At 43.8% G+C, this 18,746-nt stretch overlaps 2 protein-coding genes across 2 annotated transcripts; one reads left to right on the plus strand and one right to left on the minus strand.

The window, feature by feature from the left end:
- Window positions 1-4: 4 nt before the first annotated feature.
- On the minus strand, window positions 5-1,932 carry LOC134331828 (mucin-2-like). The gene is made up of 3 exons (XM_063013363.1): window positions 910-1,932; window positions 396-652; window positions 5-260 (listed from the first exon to the last, which is right to left on the minus strand). Exons 1-3 carry the CDS (start codon window positions 1,861-1,863, stop codon window positions 5-7), a joined length of 1,467 nt encoding a protein of 488 aa, XP_062869433.1. The 5' UTR covers window positions 1,864-1,932.
- Window positions 1,933-7,616: 5,684 nt separating this feature from the next.
- On the plus strand, window positions 7,617-18,480 carry ttc14 (tetratricopeptide repeat domain 14). The gene is made up of 13 exons (XM_063013032.1): window positions 7,617-7,739; window positions 8,986-9,162; window positions 10,011-10,132; window positions 10,668-10,867; window positions 11,147-11,231; window positions 11,854-11,983; window positions 12,709-12,864; window positions 13,721-13,792; window positions 14,647-14,766; window positions 14,862-14,984; window positions 15,782-15,899; window positions 16,819-16,925; window positions 17,635-18,480. The coding sequence occupies exons 2-13, from the start codon at window positions 9,029-9,031 to the stop codon at window positions 18,302-18,304; spliced, it is 2,037 nt and encodes a 678-aa protein (XP_062869102.1). The 5' UTR covers window positions 7,617-7,739; window positions 8,986-9,028; the 3' UTR covers window positions 18,305-18,480.
- Window positions 18,481-18,746: the final 266 nt, after the last annotated feature.

Here is an 18,746-nt window from a genome sequence, read left to right on the forward strand (position 1 = left end):
TGCTTCAGTTGATGTTGTTGCAGATAAGGTTGTTGGATTTGGGGTTGTAGAGATGGTTGTTGGAGGCATGGTGATGCTGATTGTAGTTACTGAAGATGTGGTTGTTGTTTGTGGTGAGATATCTGTTGTGGTTGGGACTGTAGATGTTACTGTAAAGAAAGTGGTGATTACTGTTTTTGCAGATGCGGTTGTTGGACCAGAGCTTGTAGTGATGGTTGCTAAAGGCATGGTAGTGCTGGCTGTAGTCGTTGGAGAAGTGGCTGTGGAAGGGGAGGTGATTATTAGGGTAGTTGATGGAGAGTTTGTTACACCAGGGTTTGTGGTGATGGTTGTTGTTGGAGGGACTGTAGTGCTACTTATAGTTGATGAAGAAGTGGTTGTAGAAGACTCAGTGCTTTCTGTGATAGTTGTTATTGGTAACGTCATTGTTGTAGTTGGGACTGTAGACGTCAGAGAAAAGGAAGTAGATGTTTCTGTTGTTGCAGACGAGGTTGTTGGAACAGAGCTGATAGTGATCGTTCTTGATGATATGGTAGTGCTGGCTGTAGTTGCTGAAGAAGTAGATGTGGAAGGGGAAATGATTATTGTGGTGGTTGATGGAACGGTTGTTGGAACAGAGTTTGTGCTGATTGTTGTCGGAGGCATCGTGGTGCTAGTGAGAGTTGATGGAGAAGTGGTTGTCAATAGAGTTTTGGTTCCTGTGGTAGTTGTTGGGGAGGTGTTTGTTGTGAGTGGGGATGTAAATGTTTGGGAAGAGGAATTTGCTTCAGTTGATGTTGGTGCAGATAATGTTGTTGGAGAAATGGTGGCGCTGCTTGTAGTTACTGAAGATGTGGTTGTGGAAGGTGAGGTGGCTGCTGTGGTAGTTGCTTGTGGAGAGATTGTTGTGATTAGGTCTGTAGATGTTACTGTAGAAGAAGTTGTGATTGCTGTTTTCTCAGACAAGGTTGTTGGACCAGAGCTTGTAGTCATGGTTGCTGAGGGAATGGTAGTGCTGGCTGTAGTTGCTGAAGAAGTAGATGTGGAAGGGGAAATGATTATTGTGGCCATTGATGGAACAGTTGTTGGAACAGAGTTTGTTGTGATTGTTGTTGGAGACATTGTGGTGCTAGTGAGAGTTGATGGAGGAGTGGTTGTCGACTGAGTGGTAGTTGTTGGGGAGGTGTTTGTTGTGAGTGGGGATGTAAATGTTTGGGAAGAGGAAGTTGCTTCAGTTGATGTTGTTGCAGATAAGGTTGTTGGGTTGGCGGTTGAAGAGATGGTTGTTGGAGGCATGGTGGTGCTGCTTGTAGTTACTGAAGATGTGGTTGTGGAAGGGGAGGTGGTTATTGTGGTTGTTGTTTGTGGTGAGATAATTGTTGTGGTTGGGACTGTAGATGTTACTGAAGAGGAAGTGGTGATTACTGTTTTTGCAGATGCGGTTGTTGGACCAGAGCTTGTAGTGATGGTTGCTAAAGGCATGGTAGTGCTGGCTGTAGTCGTTGGAGAAGTGGCTGTGGAAGGGGAGGTGATTATTAGGGTAGTTGATGGAGAGTTTGTTACACCAGTGTTTGTGGTGATGGTTGTTGTTGGAGGGACTGTAGTGCTAGTCGTAGTTGATGAAGACGTGGTTGTAGAAGTCCCAGTGCTTTCTGTGATAGTCATTGTTGTAGTTGGGACTGTAGATGTCAGAGAAGACAAAGTAGTTGTTTCTGTTGTTGCAGATGAGATTGTTGGAACAGAGCTTGTAGTGATGGTTCCTGAGGACATGGTAGTGCTGGCTGTAGTTGCTGAAGAAGTAGATGTGGAAGGGGAAATGATTATTGTGGTGGTTGATGGAACGGTTGTTGGAACAGAGTTTGTGCTGATTGTTGTTGGAGGCATTGTGGTGCTAGTGAGAGTTGATGGAGAAGTGGTCGTCAATAGAGTTGTGGTTCCTGTGGTAGTTGTTGGGGAGGTGTTGGCTGTGAGTGGGGATGTAAATGTTTGGGAAAAGGAAGTTGCTTCAGTTGATGTTGGTGTAGAGAAGGTTGTTGGAACAGGTGTTGAAGAGATGGTTGTTGGAGCCATGGCGGTGCTGCTTGTAGTTACTGAAGATGTGGTTGTGGAAGGTGATGTGGCTAATGTGGGAGTCGTTTGTGGAGAGATAGATGTTGGGGTTGGGACTGTAGATGTTACTGTAGAGGAAGTTGTGATTGCTGTTTTTGCAGACGTGGTTGTTGGACCAGAACTTGTAGTCATGGTTCCTGAGGAAATGGTAGTGCTGGCTGTAGTTGATGAAGAAGTGTCGGTGGAAGGGGAGATAATTATTGTGGTCGTTGATGGAACGGTTGTTAGAGGCATTGTGGTGCTAGTGAGGGTTGATGGAGAAGTGGTTGTCGATGGAGTTGTGAATGTGGTTATGGAGGGTGAAGTGGTTATTACGGTTGTTGTTTGAGGGGAGATTGTTGTGATTAGGTCTGTAGATGTTACTGAAACGGAAGTTGTGATTGCTGTTGTTGCAGATGAGGTTGTTGGATCAGGGTTTGTAGTGCTGGTTGTTGAAGGCACAGTAGTGCTAGTATTAGTTGATTGAGAAGTTGGTGCAGAAGGGGAGGTGGTTACTATAGTAGTCGTTAATGGGGTTGTTTGTACAGGGTTTGTGCTGATGGTGTTTGTTGGGGGCACTGTAGAGCTGGTACCAGTTGATGGAGAGCTGGGTGTTAAGGTAGTTGTTGGTAGAGATGTTGAAGGTGGGGCTGTATATATCAAGGAGGAAGGAGATGTATTTGCTGTTGTTGAGGATATGGTTGTTGGAGTAGAGGTTGGGATGGTAGTGCTGCTTGTAGTTGCTGATGGAGTAGTTGTGGAAGGGGAGGTGGTTACTATGGTAGTTGTTAGTGGGGTTGTTTGTACAGGGTTTGTGCTGATGGTCTTTGGCACTGTAGAGCTGGTACTACTTGATGGAGAGCTGGGTGTTGAGATGGAGGTGATTGTTGAGGATAAGGTTGTTGGAATAGACGTTGTAGGGATGGTAGTGCTGCTTGTAGTTGCTGATGAAGTGGCTATGGTAGGTGAGGTGGTTATTACGGTTGTTGTTTGAGGGGAGATTGTTGTGATTAGGTCTGTAGATGTTACTGAATAGAGGGTTGTTGGAATAGACGTTGTAGGGATGGTAGTGCTGCTTGTAGTTGCTGATGGAGTGGTTGTGGATGGGGAGGCGGTTACTATGGTAGTTGTTGGAACAGGGCTTTCGCTGATGGTTGTTTGAAGCACTGTAATGCTAGTTACAGTTGTTAGAGAAGTGGTTGTAGAAGGGGCGGTTGGTATTGTAGTCGTTGTTGTGAGTCCGTCTGTAGATGTTAGGACATTAGGAGCTGTTGTGGATGTAGCTGTCGGTTCACAAGCGGTTGTTATAGCAGGTTCTATAGTACTGGTTGTTGTTGAAGGCACTGCAGTGCTGGTACCCGTTGTTGAAGAAGTAGGTGTGGAGGAGGACGTCGCTGTTGTGGTTGTTTCTAATGTGACTGTAATTATGAGTGGGGCTGTAGGAGTCGGGGATGAGGACGTCGTTGTGGCTTCTTCTGAAGTTTCTGCACATTCAGAAGGCCGTGAGCTATCTGCTTCTGAGACTGTTGATCCTGAGACGGCTGTGAAAGCTGGTGGAAGAACAGTGTAACATTGAGGTAAACCTTGTGATTGTAGAGCTACTAGTAACAGATATGATTAAATATTTTTATTAGCATTAGTTGACCGGCAGTTATTGTTTTTAGCTACTAAAGTCAAATAAATTTGATTAAAAAAGCTGAAGGGGGAAAATATAAGTGAAAATTGTATTATATTGACTCAGTAAAGGAAATACACAGTCAAGTCACATTATTATGACCACTTCCTATCAATCAGTAACTTAAAAACTTTGTTCTTGTGGCAAGAAGTGCTAATTTAAGCATTTTAATAAAAATAAGTCTATTTGTATAACCGATATACAGTGGGGGTGGCTCGGTGGGTAGCACTGTCGCCTCACAGCAAGAAGGTCCTGGGTTCGATCCTCAGGTAGGGCGGTCCGGGTCCTTTCTGTGCTGATTTCTCCCCGTGTCTGTGTGGGTTTCCTCCGGGTGCTCCGGTTTCCTCCCACAGTCCAAAAACATGCAGCCAAGACACTGAACTGTCCTATAGGTACCTGGCTGCTAGGATGCATAAACCAGTGCATTGTAGTGCCGGACCCAAGCCCGGATAAATAGGGAGGGTCGTGTCAGGAAGGGCATCCGGCGTAAAAACCATGTCTGTGTGGAGCTCCGGTTTCCTCCCACAGTCCAAAAATGTGCAAATGAGGTGAATTAGAGATACAGAATTGTTCATGACTGTGTTTGATATTAAACTTGAACTGTTGAATCTGGTGTAAGCAGTAACTATTGTTAACCTGTCATGAATGGAACCATCACCTTGAAATAATAAACCTAATAAACTAATAAACTATTTCCTGGGATCTCATAGTCTGTTCAGGATTCTTCCTTTAATAAAGAGAAAGCTCCAGGTAAAAGAAAGTAAATCTAGGTAATACTGCAGGTTTTATTTGTGACTCAGCTTCTGCTTTTAAACCATGACGCGCTGTAGGAGTGAGTGTTTATATATTAAATACTACCAGCATCACTCTGGTGATCAAGGCTTCTCATAAAGGATGATTTTAACCTGTTCCAGGAACTTACTTTGACTTTGAAAACCACCAAGTAAACCTGCTTTCAGTTTGGACTAAAGTGGTCAAATCTCATGTTTTATTATGAAAATGAGTGTAAACATTGTCTGCAGGGAACCAACGTCCGGAGATCTTAATGCTGAATTATTGTTTATTTGCTGAATTTAAAACACGGAATAAAACATGAAATGTGGAAAGTAAAAAAAACAGCGGCACTTTAAATATATGTTTTTAATTTGTTTTAAAATGGAAAATTCATTAAATAAAAATAAATCGTGCAACTAAGGCTTGTGATGTCAAATACAAACTTAGAGACCAAGAGCCTGCTGTTTTAATACGGTTCTGATAAATGAATGCTGAATATGTATCTTATATTTTTAATTTAAGTTTTTTATATAGGTCTACGATTCCTCCAGAAGTGTTCCTGAGACTCTGGGAACCAGCATCCGTCTAGAATGAAATACTTTAACAGACGCTATTCATGACTGCACCCACAAATGCAGGTTAAATCTTTACTATGCTTAATGAACACCATAAAACTTCGGAAATGCAAACATCAACAATGCCCAGAGACGCCCTTAAGATCTCAGGTCTTAAGCTCACCCATATTGGACTAATGCAGTTTGAACGGCACACTCTGATAGTTAAAAAATATTATTTTGAATTAATCGGTACATTTAAATACTCTGCTCAACACTGCATGTATGTAGAATAAATAAAACCATCCTACCTGTAGTGTTTCCTTCAATCAATAATAAACATCCCATCAGTACCAGAAGGTGAAGCATCTTGCTGTTCGGTGCTGATCACTCATTAGGTTTCAAGGTTTAGCATCAGATGCTGGATCAGCGTTCAGGATGTGCTGCTATAGAGCTGAAACAAATCTGAAACTGGAGAAACTGGAGACTTACAGTGACTATAAAGATCCGACCTCAAACTCCACCCTCATCAGACAGAGGAAGAACTGATTCTTATAGAATCAGCACAGCTCTCAAGGTTCTCATCAAATTACTTGAACAAAATCAGGGTAGTTTGGATCAAGGATCAGAAACATTCGACCTGGATTAACAAGGATTCTAATATGTGCTAATTAATTGATGCCCTGTGGTGGATTGGCATCCTGTCCAGGGTGTATTCCCTTTGTGTTTCGTGTTTGATAAAGGAATAAATAAATAATTCTGATAGAATAAGTGTTTGCTTAATAGACGTCTTGCATGCGATTTACAAGCAAAAGTGTAAAAATGTGATTTATTTATAATTTACGTGTGTTATTTGGTCTCCATGTGCACAAAGTAAGCAGTAAATAACTTAATTTGCTAATTTGTACTTTTCATATATGCTCTTGGATCAACGTTTCATGACTCCACCAACACCCAAACACACTTGCTGTAGGATGCATATTGTATGCTGTACTTAATTTATGACATCATAAAGTGTCAACTGTAAAACCAGTGCTGAAATGAATTTATTTCATTTGATTATTTCATTTTTCATTTGAGTCCATGTAGAGCAAGATCACTGTTGAATGTAAACAAGCCTTTAGTATACACTGCATGAGAAATCATCATGCTACGGTTGTAAATATAGCCACATGGACTCGGGAGTACTTCAGAAAACCATTGTCACTGAACACAGTCCTCCGCTGCATCATGAAATGCAACCTGAAACTGTGTTACACACCAATTCAATGATGAAGAAATGCTGCGGAATCCTTTGGGCCCAAGCTCATCTACAATGAATTACTACAACAAAAAAATATGATATTAGAACGACTGCCTGCAAATGTTATCATAAAGTCAGAGTTACGTTCATGTTTATATACAGATTTCTTTTTTATTACTTGATATTAACACAGAGCATTAGACATTTATTCATTTTTCTTTTCTTTTTATTTCAGTCAGGTTCTCACTTTGGTATTACATGCTGGTGTTTCTGAAGCGTCTCACGATCACTGGATCCATGTAACTGATTCCCCTCTTCAAGGCATTCCAGAATAACAAAGATCTTTATGTTATGCTTACTATTATGTAACTATATTGGATCTAAATTAAATTTTGATGGTAAGATCTAGGACTAGGAATGGATTTACATTCACACAGAATTTTATGGCACCACTAGATGGATGTTATGGTAGACCAGTGTGCCTGAATGTTAAGGGTGGCTAGAAGGTAGATGATGGAAGGCCCTTTAAATGGAAGATCATTCTATGACATTAAAATGCCACAGAAAAAGCACAATTTTTATTGTTTCTTTTGTCCTGACTGGCACAGTGATACAGAAATCCACATTTATCTTAAATGAGCTTTGAGATTTGTTATTTGTCTCAACAGAGTCTCTCTGGTGTTTGTTTATGCTCCTGAAGCTGTTTCCTAGTAGAAACACCCGGAATGTTGATTATATCGTCTATAAATTGCAACCTAAACCGGTTTATTCAGTGCTTTGATTCCAATGCTGTAAAATAATTAGGTTACTGTGAAAATAGGTCATAAAAATTGATTGTTTGTTTCACATATAAACAGACATGTCACTGGATTCAGTGTTACAGATCAGGGCTGATATTTGCTAAATACATTTTCTTACATTTCATGTCTTGAATAAAATGATTAACACAAATTAGGATTCTTGTGTCACCTGCAATTGATTCATTAATTCATTTATTGTCTTTTACCAGGTCAGGGTTGCGGTGGGTGTAAATCTTTAGGTGAAAGGTAGGAAACACCCTGGAGAGATCGCCAGTACATCACAAGGCAGTTATTTACACACACACACTAAGGACACTTCAATTGGCCTGAATGCACGTCTTTGGACCCACCACGACCACAACCAGAATAAAACTGCTTGTAAAAATTAATAAACAAATTAAATAGAATTATACTCAGACTCAGAGAGCTTAGAAAAGTCCGAGTGAAAAGTGGAGCCAGGACTTGTATTTTGAAAATTAAGCTCCCTAAGTTAGCATGTTAGCTTTCTGTCACGGTTTCTTGTTTTTGGTGTGAACGCGTAGATTGCAATTATTCTGCTCTAAAAGCTGCAAAAGTTTATTATTAAACATCGTCTGAAATGTGGAAATCTAATGAAGTTCATGAAGGTACATGTTTACGATTTAATTAGACGTGTTTAAAAAGTAAACCTCCATGTAGCGCTTTGGTTAGCATGGTAGCTAATGGGTGCTGCACTCTGAGTAATGTAGCTGCAGTTTATTTTATGTAAACTATTAAGAAGTCACAAATTAGATGGTTGTAGTTAAAAATAACTGAATAAATAAATTAGAATGTATTTAATTATAATCAAACATCTCTCAGCTTAATTATAGTTCAGTATAATTTTCTAGTTCTATTATTAATAAAGTGTTATTGATTACAATGATGTGCATACAAATGATTGCCTATAGTACCTTTAATCTGCAGGTAATCACAATGAAAATGTGTTGTTTTTGTGTTTATTTGTGATTTTTGAAGTTTTGAACACTGAAATCTCTTATTTACAAATAAATCTAGAACTCAACTGATTTTTTGATGTAGTTTGGAAAGGCACACTTGTGTCTATAAGATCCACATTTCACACTGCATTTTCAGTACAAAAACCAAACCATGAAGTCCATGGAACCGTCTGTGGATCTCCATGATCAAATTTGAACAAGACCTGATCAGGGCAACAATATAAAACAACATCTAAGGCTTTGAGAGTCCCAGGAACACAATGGTATCAATTACTTTGAAATGGAAGAACCTTGAACCTTCTTAGAGCTGTTCGTACAGCCAATTTTGGCATCAGGAAGAACCCTTATCCTGTGCAGAGAGGGTAGAAATGCTGGACAGACAGAATGGAAAGACTGAAGCCAGAATTGAGTAAAAGTTTAGCTAAACTCTCTCTCTCTCTCTCTCTCTCTCTCTCTCTCTCTCTATATATATATATATAGATATAGATATAGATATAGATATAGATAGATATAGAGATATATAGATAGATATATAGATATAGATATAGATAGATAGATAGATAGATAGATAGATAGATAGATAGATAGATAGATAGATAGATATATATATATATATATATATATATATATATATATATATATATATATATATATATATATACAGGGCAACATGAGGGAAAATATTCTTTGCTTTGTTGAGATGAAAATGTAACTAGACAGTAACTGTTTAGTGCAGCAAGCACCATGTTTGGTGAAAAACAGGCGATCACTTGGCTTGAGAGGATCCGCCATGAGGAACATCAAGACTTCCATGACATCTCTTGTTCCTTCCAAGTGTTTGTACACCTTTGACTTGAACCCAGTAAAATAAATGATAATTATGTGTTATTTTTAGGTTGGTGTGTGTGTACCAGAGCGAGGGCAGTGTGAAATTAAACATGGACAGAGATTTACTCAGACAGTCCGTGACCTTTCATGGGCATGGTTTGTTTTCTCTGCTGAAATGTGAGCAGAGTGAAAATCCAGACTTCAAACACGTCACCGACTATCTCGCCAAATCAGTGAACCAGAGGTACTAGTTTAATTTTCTATTATTATTATCAGAGAGTTACATTCACCAACCCTGTCCCCAAAACAATCCTCTTTAGAATAAACATTGAGGGATATCACAGAGCGTTCTGACATTGTAGGTCTTCTCAGCAGTAAGCAGGAATATGGAATCAAGCTCAGAATGACAAAATATGATGCTTTTAATGGTTTTAACATCAAATCAACAGCAAGAAATAAAAGCTGTCTACACGACCGCTTAAATACAAACTACCCCCGTAAGAAGCTTCTGATAATTGTTGCTCTTAAATTGATTTCCTCTTACAGTCCTCGAATCCCTGCATGATGTGCCTTTGGGCTTCCAGATTCATTATTTCTAGGAATTACTTTTATAATTTCATATCATTATAATAATTAATATGATTTTTACTTTTGTTTGTGTCCGTTTGTAAGCATTTTTCCTGAACAAATCACAGTTGCAAAGCTGAATTAACAAATGGTGTAGCGGGACCTGAGTCTCTGGAGTGTATTTGTTCATTCTTGCTGATTTACTGACCATCACCTTGTTGGTTTGGCACTTTAGGCTTAGTCCCACTTCCGCACCCCTTTGTTTTCTTGCATGTAAGTTTAGATTTAATTTACTAAAGAACCGTAACTGTAAACAAACTGAAACATAATACATACCATACATTTTCCAAGAAAAGTAGGTGTTGCATCTCTACCTGTCAGTTGAAGGTGTGTTAGTTCATCAGAGCTGGGTGTTTATCAGGCCTGACAACTACAAGGCCCTACAGTCAGTAAAATCACTTCATCATGATCATCCACAGACATAAAAATCATGTTTGTTTTTCTTTTTCTATCTGATTTAACCAGAGATGAAAATGATGACAGTCCCGTCATGGAGCAGTTCATTGCAAGGAAAGCAGATCTTCTGTTCGCTTCATGTTGGAAAACCACCACGCCCACGGATGATGAGTGGCAGGAAGACACCAGAGGTTTAAAACTCAGCTTTTATTACCTGTGTGACAAATAAAATCAATTATAAATCAATATTTGTTGATAATGAGGTGCAGCAGTCATGACTTTTCAGGGCTGATTCACCCAAAATTTTGACACCCAAATTGGCTCTTTGTGGCCTTCGCTAGCCCACCAGTGCTGACATCTCGAGCTCTGCTACCAACCGGCCGGGCACATAAACAAAAAAATGTAGGCTTGTCTGAGGGAGGGAGGGCTGTTAGGATTTCTCATAACTGCTGCAATTACGCCCTCTGCTGGCTGATCGATGGGGCTAAACAGAGATGGGCGATAACGGAGACTCTCCGTGCACGATATGGATCTCCATACGAACCTGCTTGGTGCAGGTGACACTATATTTATCCTGGTCAGTGTCTTGGTGGGTCTCTGGGCCACGGTACAGTAGCACGCCCCATAAAGACCGCCAACGCCCTACACGGCTGATAGAACTAGCTCTTAGAGGTAGTGGGCTACCGTACTTTAGTCTGAATTTAGAGGTTTATGTTCATTTTGCAGAACCGTATGCCCTCATGCCTCCTCTGGAGCGGTTCATGGACGTCTCACATGAGGAGAGGAGAGAGCTCTTCTACAGAGACGTGGAACGAGGAGACGTCGTCATCGGAAGAATCACGTCCATCCGAGACTTCGGCTTCTTTGTGAATCTTCTCTGCACCGCTGGGGGTCTGGAGAGGGACGTGGAGGACCTGGAGATCACGGTACATTTGATCATTTACAGATTGGGGAGGGTCCTTTCTTGTGTGTGTAGGATGAATTGGAACCTTAGTGGTAACTGAATGGGCAAAAATTCCCACAGAGACATTCCAAAACATTGTGAACAGGCTTTTTCAGATGTAAAGGCTTTTATTAGGGCACAGGGATAGATACACCATTAGCAGATACTTTGATGTTGGATGTTTTATTGATCATGTATGTGATTTGTTTACGATTACGACTTTAACTAATTGATTTTTTTGTTGTTGCATTTTGTTTATCAGGGTCTCTGTCCTATCAGAGATGTGCCATCGACCGGCAACCACGACGATCCCTTGTCTTATTTTCAAGTTGGCGATGTAATAAGAGGTACGTATCACCTCACTCCGGCCGCAGTGGAGTCCCACAGAGAGCCGTACCGCACACGGAGAGCCAAGCTGAGAACTCCGAGTGCAGGTTCCCCTACCAGCCAGCAGATGTCGCACTTGTACATTGACGTTAAAGCCCAGTCGACCCAAAGGTGCGGCCGATCGAGCCTGGATGTCTATAGCACCACTTAGGATTCTCAAAAGCTTGAGAACTCAACTGTGTTGGACTAGAGCGCTGTGCCACCCAGTAATCAACACAGTAATCATGTGGGGAATTTGGGTGGCGCAGTGGTCTAACGCATTTGAACTTAGGAGGTTGAACCTCAGTAGAAACACTGACCTAGCCAGGCATCCATACAGTCCCTCTACCCCTGCGATTGGTCTGGGCGCCTGTGTGAGTGGGTGGTGGGGTCACACGGAGCTTAGTGTTGCTCTCCGTACGCGATACGGCTCTTAGTGGGAACCGAACCCCAGCAGGTGATCAGAATCAGCCGCAGATGGAACACTTGTGTCCTTGTGTGCAAGCCACAGCGGATTTACAATCGGGAAATGGAAATGACTAACTTTCTGAGAGAAAGGGGGGGAACAAACCTGATTCTAATTTCTTATATTCTGTAATGCAGCTGGTGTGAAGGACATCGACCGTTACCATGAGAAGCTGACCCTGTCGCTCCACAACTCCTCCCTGGCCCCCAATCTGGAGAGAACCAAGCTGGGTGTAATAAGCAAGGAGGATTTACCTCTCCACTACACGTAAGATCCGTGTTCTGTCCGGGTTCCATCCTCATCTCTCATCCCTTCATAAATCTGACATACATGGTGTGGGTGTGATTAGCACCAGGTGCTTTTATTTCATCCTGATGTGCTACCTAAGTGCTATGTTAGTCTGTGTCATAGTCATGTGTTTAGCAACAACAATCGCTGACTGTGTAATAAATCAGTCATTTGAAAGAAAGGATATGCTTCCGAATGTGCAGCAACAGTTTGGGGAAGGCCCCAGCGCACAGCCTCAGCCCCACCATCTGTCACAAATTCCCACAGACATACTTCAAAGTATAGAAGTGCTCCCGGCGAGCGTGGGGCCGCTTGCTGGAGCCTGTCCCAGCTTTTCAATGGGCGCAAGGCACCACTCCATCGCAGGGCAGATACACACACACACGCACACATTCACCTATAGGGCAATTCAGTGTCTGCAATTAACCTGACTGCATGTTTTGTACTGTGGGAGGAAACCGGAGCTCCCGGAGGAAACCCACACAGACACGCAGACAAGGGGAGAACATGCAAACTCCACACAGGAAGGACCCAAACCGCCCCGCCTGGGGATGGAACCCAGGATCTTCTTCCTGTAAGGTGACAGTGCTACCCACAGGGCCACCGTGCCGCCCTCATACCAAACTGCACGCGAATAAACCGTCCGCACTGCCGGTCAGTATGATGGATCTGTCGGTTTACCCAGGTTTTGTTCTTGGTTTCAGTCGCGGTCAGCAGGTGAGCAGTGACGGCGGTGAACCGTACGAGCTCTTACTGCAGAGTTCAACCGGATTCTCCAACCCGGCCAACGTGGATTATCTGCTGAACAAGCTGGGCATCAGCGACACCGAGTCTCACTCGCTCATGAGAGGATTACAGAGGTACAAAAGTATTGGGACACCACTTCTAGTTCTTGAATTCATGTGTTTCAGCCACAGCAGTTACTAAGAGGTGTAATGAATCAAAGATATAAAGGGAATATGCTTCAACAGTTTAGGGAAGGCCTATTCTTGTTCCAGCATGACCGAGCTCTATAAAGACAGTTGTCGCCTAGTGGTTAAGGTACAGGACTATTAAGCTGAAGGTTGCCGGTTCAAACCCTACCATTGCCAGGTTGCCACTGTTGGGCCCTTGAGCAAGGCCCTTAACCCTTAACCCTCAATTGCTTAGACTGTATACTGTTAGTCGCTTTGGATAAAAGCGTCTGCTAAATGCCGAAAATGTAAAGACATGAAGCGGAACATCAACATTTTCGGCATTTAGCAGGCGCCTTTATCCAAAGCAACTCGTATGGAAGGTCGTACATTGTCTCTTCCCGCTGCTATATGTGATCTCTGGTACTGGTCAAGGCCCCTGTGTTACTGGGGGGGGGGGGGGTGGAGTCACATGGAGCATAGCATGGCTTATTGTAGGGGATACGGCTCTGTGCATTTACACTTTCAGCATTCAGCGAACGCTTTTATCCAAAGTGACTTACAGTACTGTGACAGTATACAGTCTGAGCTATTGAGGCTTAAGGGCCTTGCTGAAGGGCCCAACAACAGCAAGCTTCTGATTACTAGTCCAGTATCTTAACCTGGCTTGCTTAAGATCAGCGCCCACCATACAATCCAATTTAATCAGTTTGAATACTGTTTATTTTTGATACAGGTCAGGCGTCCGAATACTTGAGGCCATATATTGTACGTGAAGTTTGTTGGTTATGTTTTATTTATTTATGTTTTGATTAATACACAGTAAACATTTCCTGGAGGACGATTACGCGAGAACGATTAGGAAGAAACAATCTGCATCCTGGGCGCTGAAATGGTACGGATCATTTACACTGATCAGCCATAACATTAAAACCACCTCCTTGTTTCTACACTCACTGCCCATTTTATCAGCTCCACTTACCATATAGAAGCACTTTGTAGTTCTACAATTACTGACTGTAGTCCATCTGTTTCTCTACATGGTCAGGACCACCACAGAGCAGGTATTATTTAGGTGCTGGATGATTCTCAGTGACACTGACATGGTGCTGGTGTGTTAGTGTGTGTTGTGCTGGTATGAGTGGATCAGACACAGCAGCGCTGCTGGAGTGTTTAAACACCGTGTCCACTCACTGTCCACTCTATTAGACACTCCTACCTAGTGGGTCCACCTTGTAGATGTAAAGTCAGAGACGATCGCTCATCTATTGCTGCTGTTTGAGTCGCTCATCTTCTAGACCTTCATCAGTGGGCACAGGATGCTGCCCACGGGGCGCTGTCGGCTGGATATTTTTGGTTGGTGGACGATTCTCAGTCAAGCAGTGACAGTGAGGTGTTTAAAAACTCCAGCAGCGCTGCTGTGTCTGATCCACTCATACCAGCACAACACACACTAACACACCACCACCATGTCAGTGTCACTGCAGTGCTGAGAATGATCCACCACCTAAAAAATACCTGCTCTGTGGTGGTCCTGTGGGGGTCCTGACCATTGAAGAACAGCATGAAAGGGGGTAACAAAGCATGCAGAGAAACAGATGGACTACAGTCAGTAATTGTAGAACTACAAAGTGCTTCTATATGGTAAGTGGAGCTGATAGAATGGACTGTGGGTGTCTCGTATAACATACAGGTTTGGAAGAGAACACTCTCCTTATTTTCTGTTTCTTTTGGTTTCCTCTGTTGCAGCGTCAAATCCGGAGTGAACCACTTCAAATCGGGGCGACACGTAGAGGCCATGAACGAGTATAACAAGGCGCTGGAGATCGATACCAACAACGTGGAGGCTCTGGTAGCGCGCGGCGCTCTGTACGGTTCACCGCCTGATAAAGCACTTGACCGTACGCCGTGTCTCTTTCTGCCTCCATCACTCTTCATTCTGATTTTCTTTCTGTTTTTGACAGGTACGCAACCAAAGGCAGCCTGATAAAAGCTATCGATGACTTTGAGCTGGCTCTGGAGAGTTGCCCGACTCACAGGAATGCCAAGAAATACCTGTGCCAGACGCTGGTGGAACGAGGTGGCCAGTGAGTGACAAGGTTGATCAGGTTTTAGATTTTGGGGGTCATTATGGTCACCCTGTATGGGATCATTGGCACTGTCTATACCATCAGACCTTCGAATGGGCCGTCACATCACGCCATCGGATATAGAATGGTAGTGATGTTCGGACACTCAGGTGGCACAGTGGTAAAGATCCAGGGTTTGGAATCTCGACGGTGCTGTCGTAATATCTGTACGTACTTGATTGACTAATGTCCAATGGATGGAAGGAGGGGGTGGATTGGAGGACAAAACAGTTTAGCCATTGGAAGGTGCGCTCTCAGTACAGGTCCAGATATAAATAAGAGGGTTGCGTCAGGAAGGGCATTCGGTAAGACCCACATCTGCTGTGTCGACACCTCAATATGAGAGCTGAGATCTGTGCTGTAGACCGACCGGACGCCCACAGAGGGACGATTGGCTGTGTCTAAGGGAGGGAGGTATGCTGCTCTCTGTAAGACTCCTTCTCTGGCAGGTGAAAAGAAGCGGTTGGCGAGTGCACGCATGTCAGAGGGGGCACACTTCTCAGCAAGGGTGGGCGTCTGCAGCATTGAGTAACCAAGGTTTTTTAGGGTGCTTGGTGGTGCAGAGTTTAGGGTTTGAGGGATGGAAGGTCGTACGTTGTCTCTTTCCGCTGTGATATGTGATCTCTGGGACTGGTCCGGGCCCCTGTGTTACTGGGGGGTGGTGGGGTCACATGCAGCTTAGCAAAGTACGCGATACCATGTGTTTGTAGCACCTGTGAGCGAGTGTCCGATGTCTTCTGTGTTCCTCTCGTCAGGCTGGAGGAGGAGGAGAAGCTGGTCACGGCTGAGGGACTTTATAAGAAAGCCGTGACTTTAGACGACACGTTTCAGGAAGCGAAGGAAGCGCTGAGGAAGCTGCAGACGCGCATCCAGGTGAGCTGGAACATCTGCAAGAAGAAACCTCACTTCCTGTGGCTGTTGGTGGTGTTAGAGGGGTGATGGGTACAGTTTGTTATGAAGAAGTAGTGCATCAGCTACGGGTTACCCTACATTCACCCTGGGGTTAGGCATCCTGGCTGTGCTGGCCTTAAGAGCAGGGTGATGCTTTTTGGATATATGGATGGAAAAAGTTGTTAGAAACGCGTACCCACCGAATCGGAGACCCGAATGCGCGCCTCAGTGCTGCCACCTGCCTGCTCGTGCGTTTGATAAAACGTGACCAATGTAGAACGTCCGGGTGGCGTGGCGGTATAACACGCCAGCCCGCCACTGCTCGAGCTCCAGACAGTCGTGGCAGAAGTGCGACCTCTGCTGGCTGATCGAGGCACCTGCATGAGTGTTGGATTATTCGCCGTGTGTGAGAATCCGCCACAGTCCGAAAGCGGTGAAAAGAAGCGGTAGAGAGTGAACGTGTGTCGGGAAGGGCGTGTGCGCAGGGGTGGAATTGGGAACAGCTAGGTTGGGAGGAAAAGGCAAATGTGACAGATGTGACGTGTGACACCCCTGTGTTTTACTGATGAAACATCCTTGTTGTTTTTGTGTCTCTTCGATTTGGGACGTCGAACCCTGATCGCTGCTGGACGCTAAACCCTAATCCCATCGCCTGGGCACAAACGCCATCTCTGGAACACGGACCTTGACCGGTTTGTATTCTGCTGCTGGTGCTTCATGGTAACTCTGTCTGTCTTCTATATTGTACCTGTTTCCTTGGTGATATATGGTAATGACCTGGTATTATATTGCAAAACACACAAATTGGGCGTGTCTGATGGGTCTGATGGGTCTGATTGGTCTGATTGATCTGCTCTGGGGGCTTTTTTGGATGTGGCTGTGTTAACCGACCGCTTTAAAGAAAACTCTGGAACTGAAAGCCGAGGAGGCGGCTAAAGAGGAGGAGGTAAAACCCACGCCCGAGACGAGCGCCGAGAAATTACGTAAGATCTTAAAAGAAGAGAAAAGGTAAACACACACTCACACACACACACTCACACACACACTCACACACACTCACACACACACATTTACTGTCCTTTAAACTCTTGACCAAGATTAGAAATACAGCGGGTCTGCCTACTGTCCTAAACTTAGGATAAACATTATACACCGATTATTCATCGACGTGAATGCAAATCGTGTCCATAAATTATTGGATTTCCAAGCCACTCGTACACTACATGGACGAAAGTATTGGGACACCCCTTCTAATTTTTGAATTCATGTACAGTATTTCAGTCACAGCAGTTGCTAACAGGTGTAATAAATCATTGGGAAAGGAAATGATATGCTTCCAAGTGTGCAGACATGTGCCCAGCCATACAAATGGGCACAAATTCCCATACACAGACATACTTAAGTCTTGTAAGAAGCCTTCTCAGAAGAGGTTACTCTATTATTATACTGTTTGAGCTGAAACAGGATTTCAGGTGTCCAAATACTTTTGGTCATGTAGTGTTGATTCTCGGTAAAGGAATTTAAAGCATTTTAGTGCTGAAACCAAAATAATACATACTGTACATGTTTTGCTCTATTATGGTTTTTGATGCTGTACGTTCCTTCAGGAACCGTAACTAAGCTTTGATGATCTGGTCTCTGTATAATAATGCATCAATCCCAGGAGGAATGTTAGATATTCAGGTTTCATCTGCCTGCCAAATTCGCTCCCACGCAGGATGAAGAAGAAGCGGAAGAGGTCGGAGTCCTCGTCCGATTCGTCCTCCAGTTCCAGCTCCTCCAGCGACGACTCCTCCAGCCGCAAGAAGTCCAAGAAGCGGAAGCGCAAACGCCGACGGTCTTCACACGGCGCTAAAAAACACAAGCGCCGAAATTCGTCCCGCGACGTCGAGGAGGAGGAAGAAGAGGAGGAGGACTACCCGGTTCCCGCCGACACCTCGGCCTCCTTCATCGACCAGAAACGGAGCTTCGCTAGGGCGCTGGAGGAGGGAAGAACCGGAGAAGGTAGGTATGATGATCCCTTCGCTCGGAACGGCCGGGATAAAGAGCGGAGAAGATCCGAGGACGATCCCGGCACGTGGCCGGAGAGTTCCGGTACCTCGCGCACCTCCTGCAGGAAGGATTCGTCCTCCTCCGCTTACTCTGGGGTCTCCATGAGATCAGACTCGAGGAAGTCCAGCTCGTACGACTCTCGCAAGTCTGACTCCAATAAATCCGGGAGTCACGGGAAGTTCCGGGCGGGGAACGACGGGAGCGAGCGGAGATCGAGCAGCAGCGGTGATACGAAAGCCTCGGACGGAAACCAGAAGAAAAGTTTATCTGCAAATCTGTTAGACATCTTCAACCAGATCGCCGAGTTTAAGAAGGAGAGGAAGCAGAAGAAATGAACCGAAGCCGCTCCAGTGTTAAATCTGCATCCTGTGAAGAGAAATGATAGAAAGAAATGTAATATTAACATGATAATGAGATCTGTGTGAGGACGGAACATGTGAACAGCTGTCTGTGTGAATGTGTCGAATGTTTACCTGAAAAACCTGCCTGATTAAAGATCAATGAAACTGAACTGCTTGTTTTCAGGATTCATTATATGAATGATTTATATATTAATTACTGATTTTCGGATGATTGCACGCTCTGGCTCGGGCTGTGATGATTCCACAAGCCGTCCCAGACCTGGAAGCTGATTGGTCAGGGTCAGGCGGGGTGGCGGTCACATTTCCCATGATAATCAAGCACCACCGGTTCGAAACAGGCACTGGTGAGGTGGTCCATGTGTAGGTGGACAATAGATTTGAATGGGCAGCACAATAATACCTGCTCTGTGGGGGT

This window comes from Trichomycterus rosablanca, chromosome 17 (genome assembly GCF_030014385.1).
Source record: "Trichomycterus rosablanca isolate fTriRos1 chromosome 17, fTriRos1.hap1, whole genome shotgun sequence".
Taxonomy (NCBI): Eukaryota; Metazoa; Chordata; class Actinopteri; order Siluriformes; family Trichomycteridae; genus Trichomycterus; species Trichomycterus rosablanca.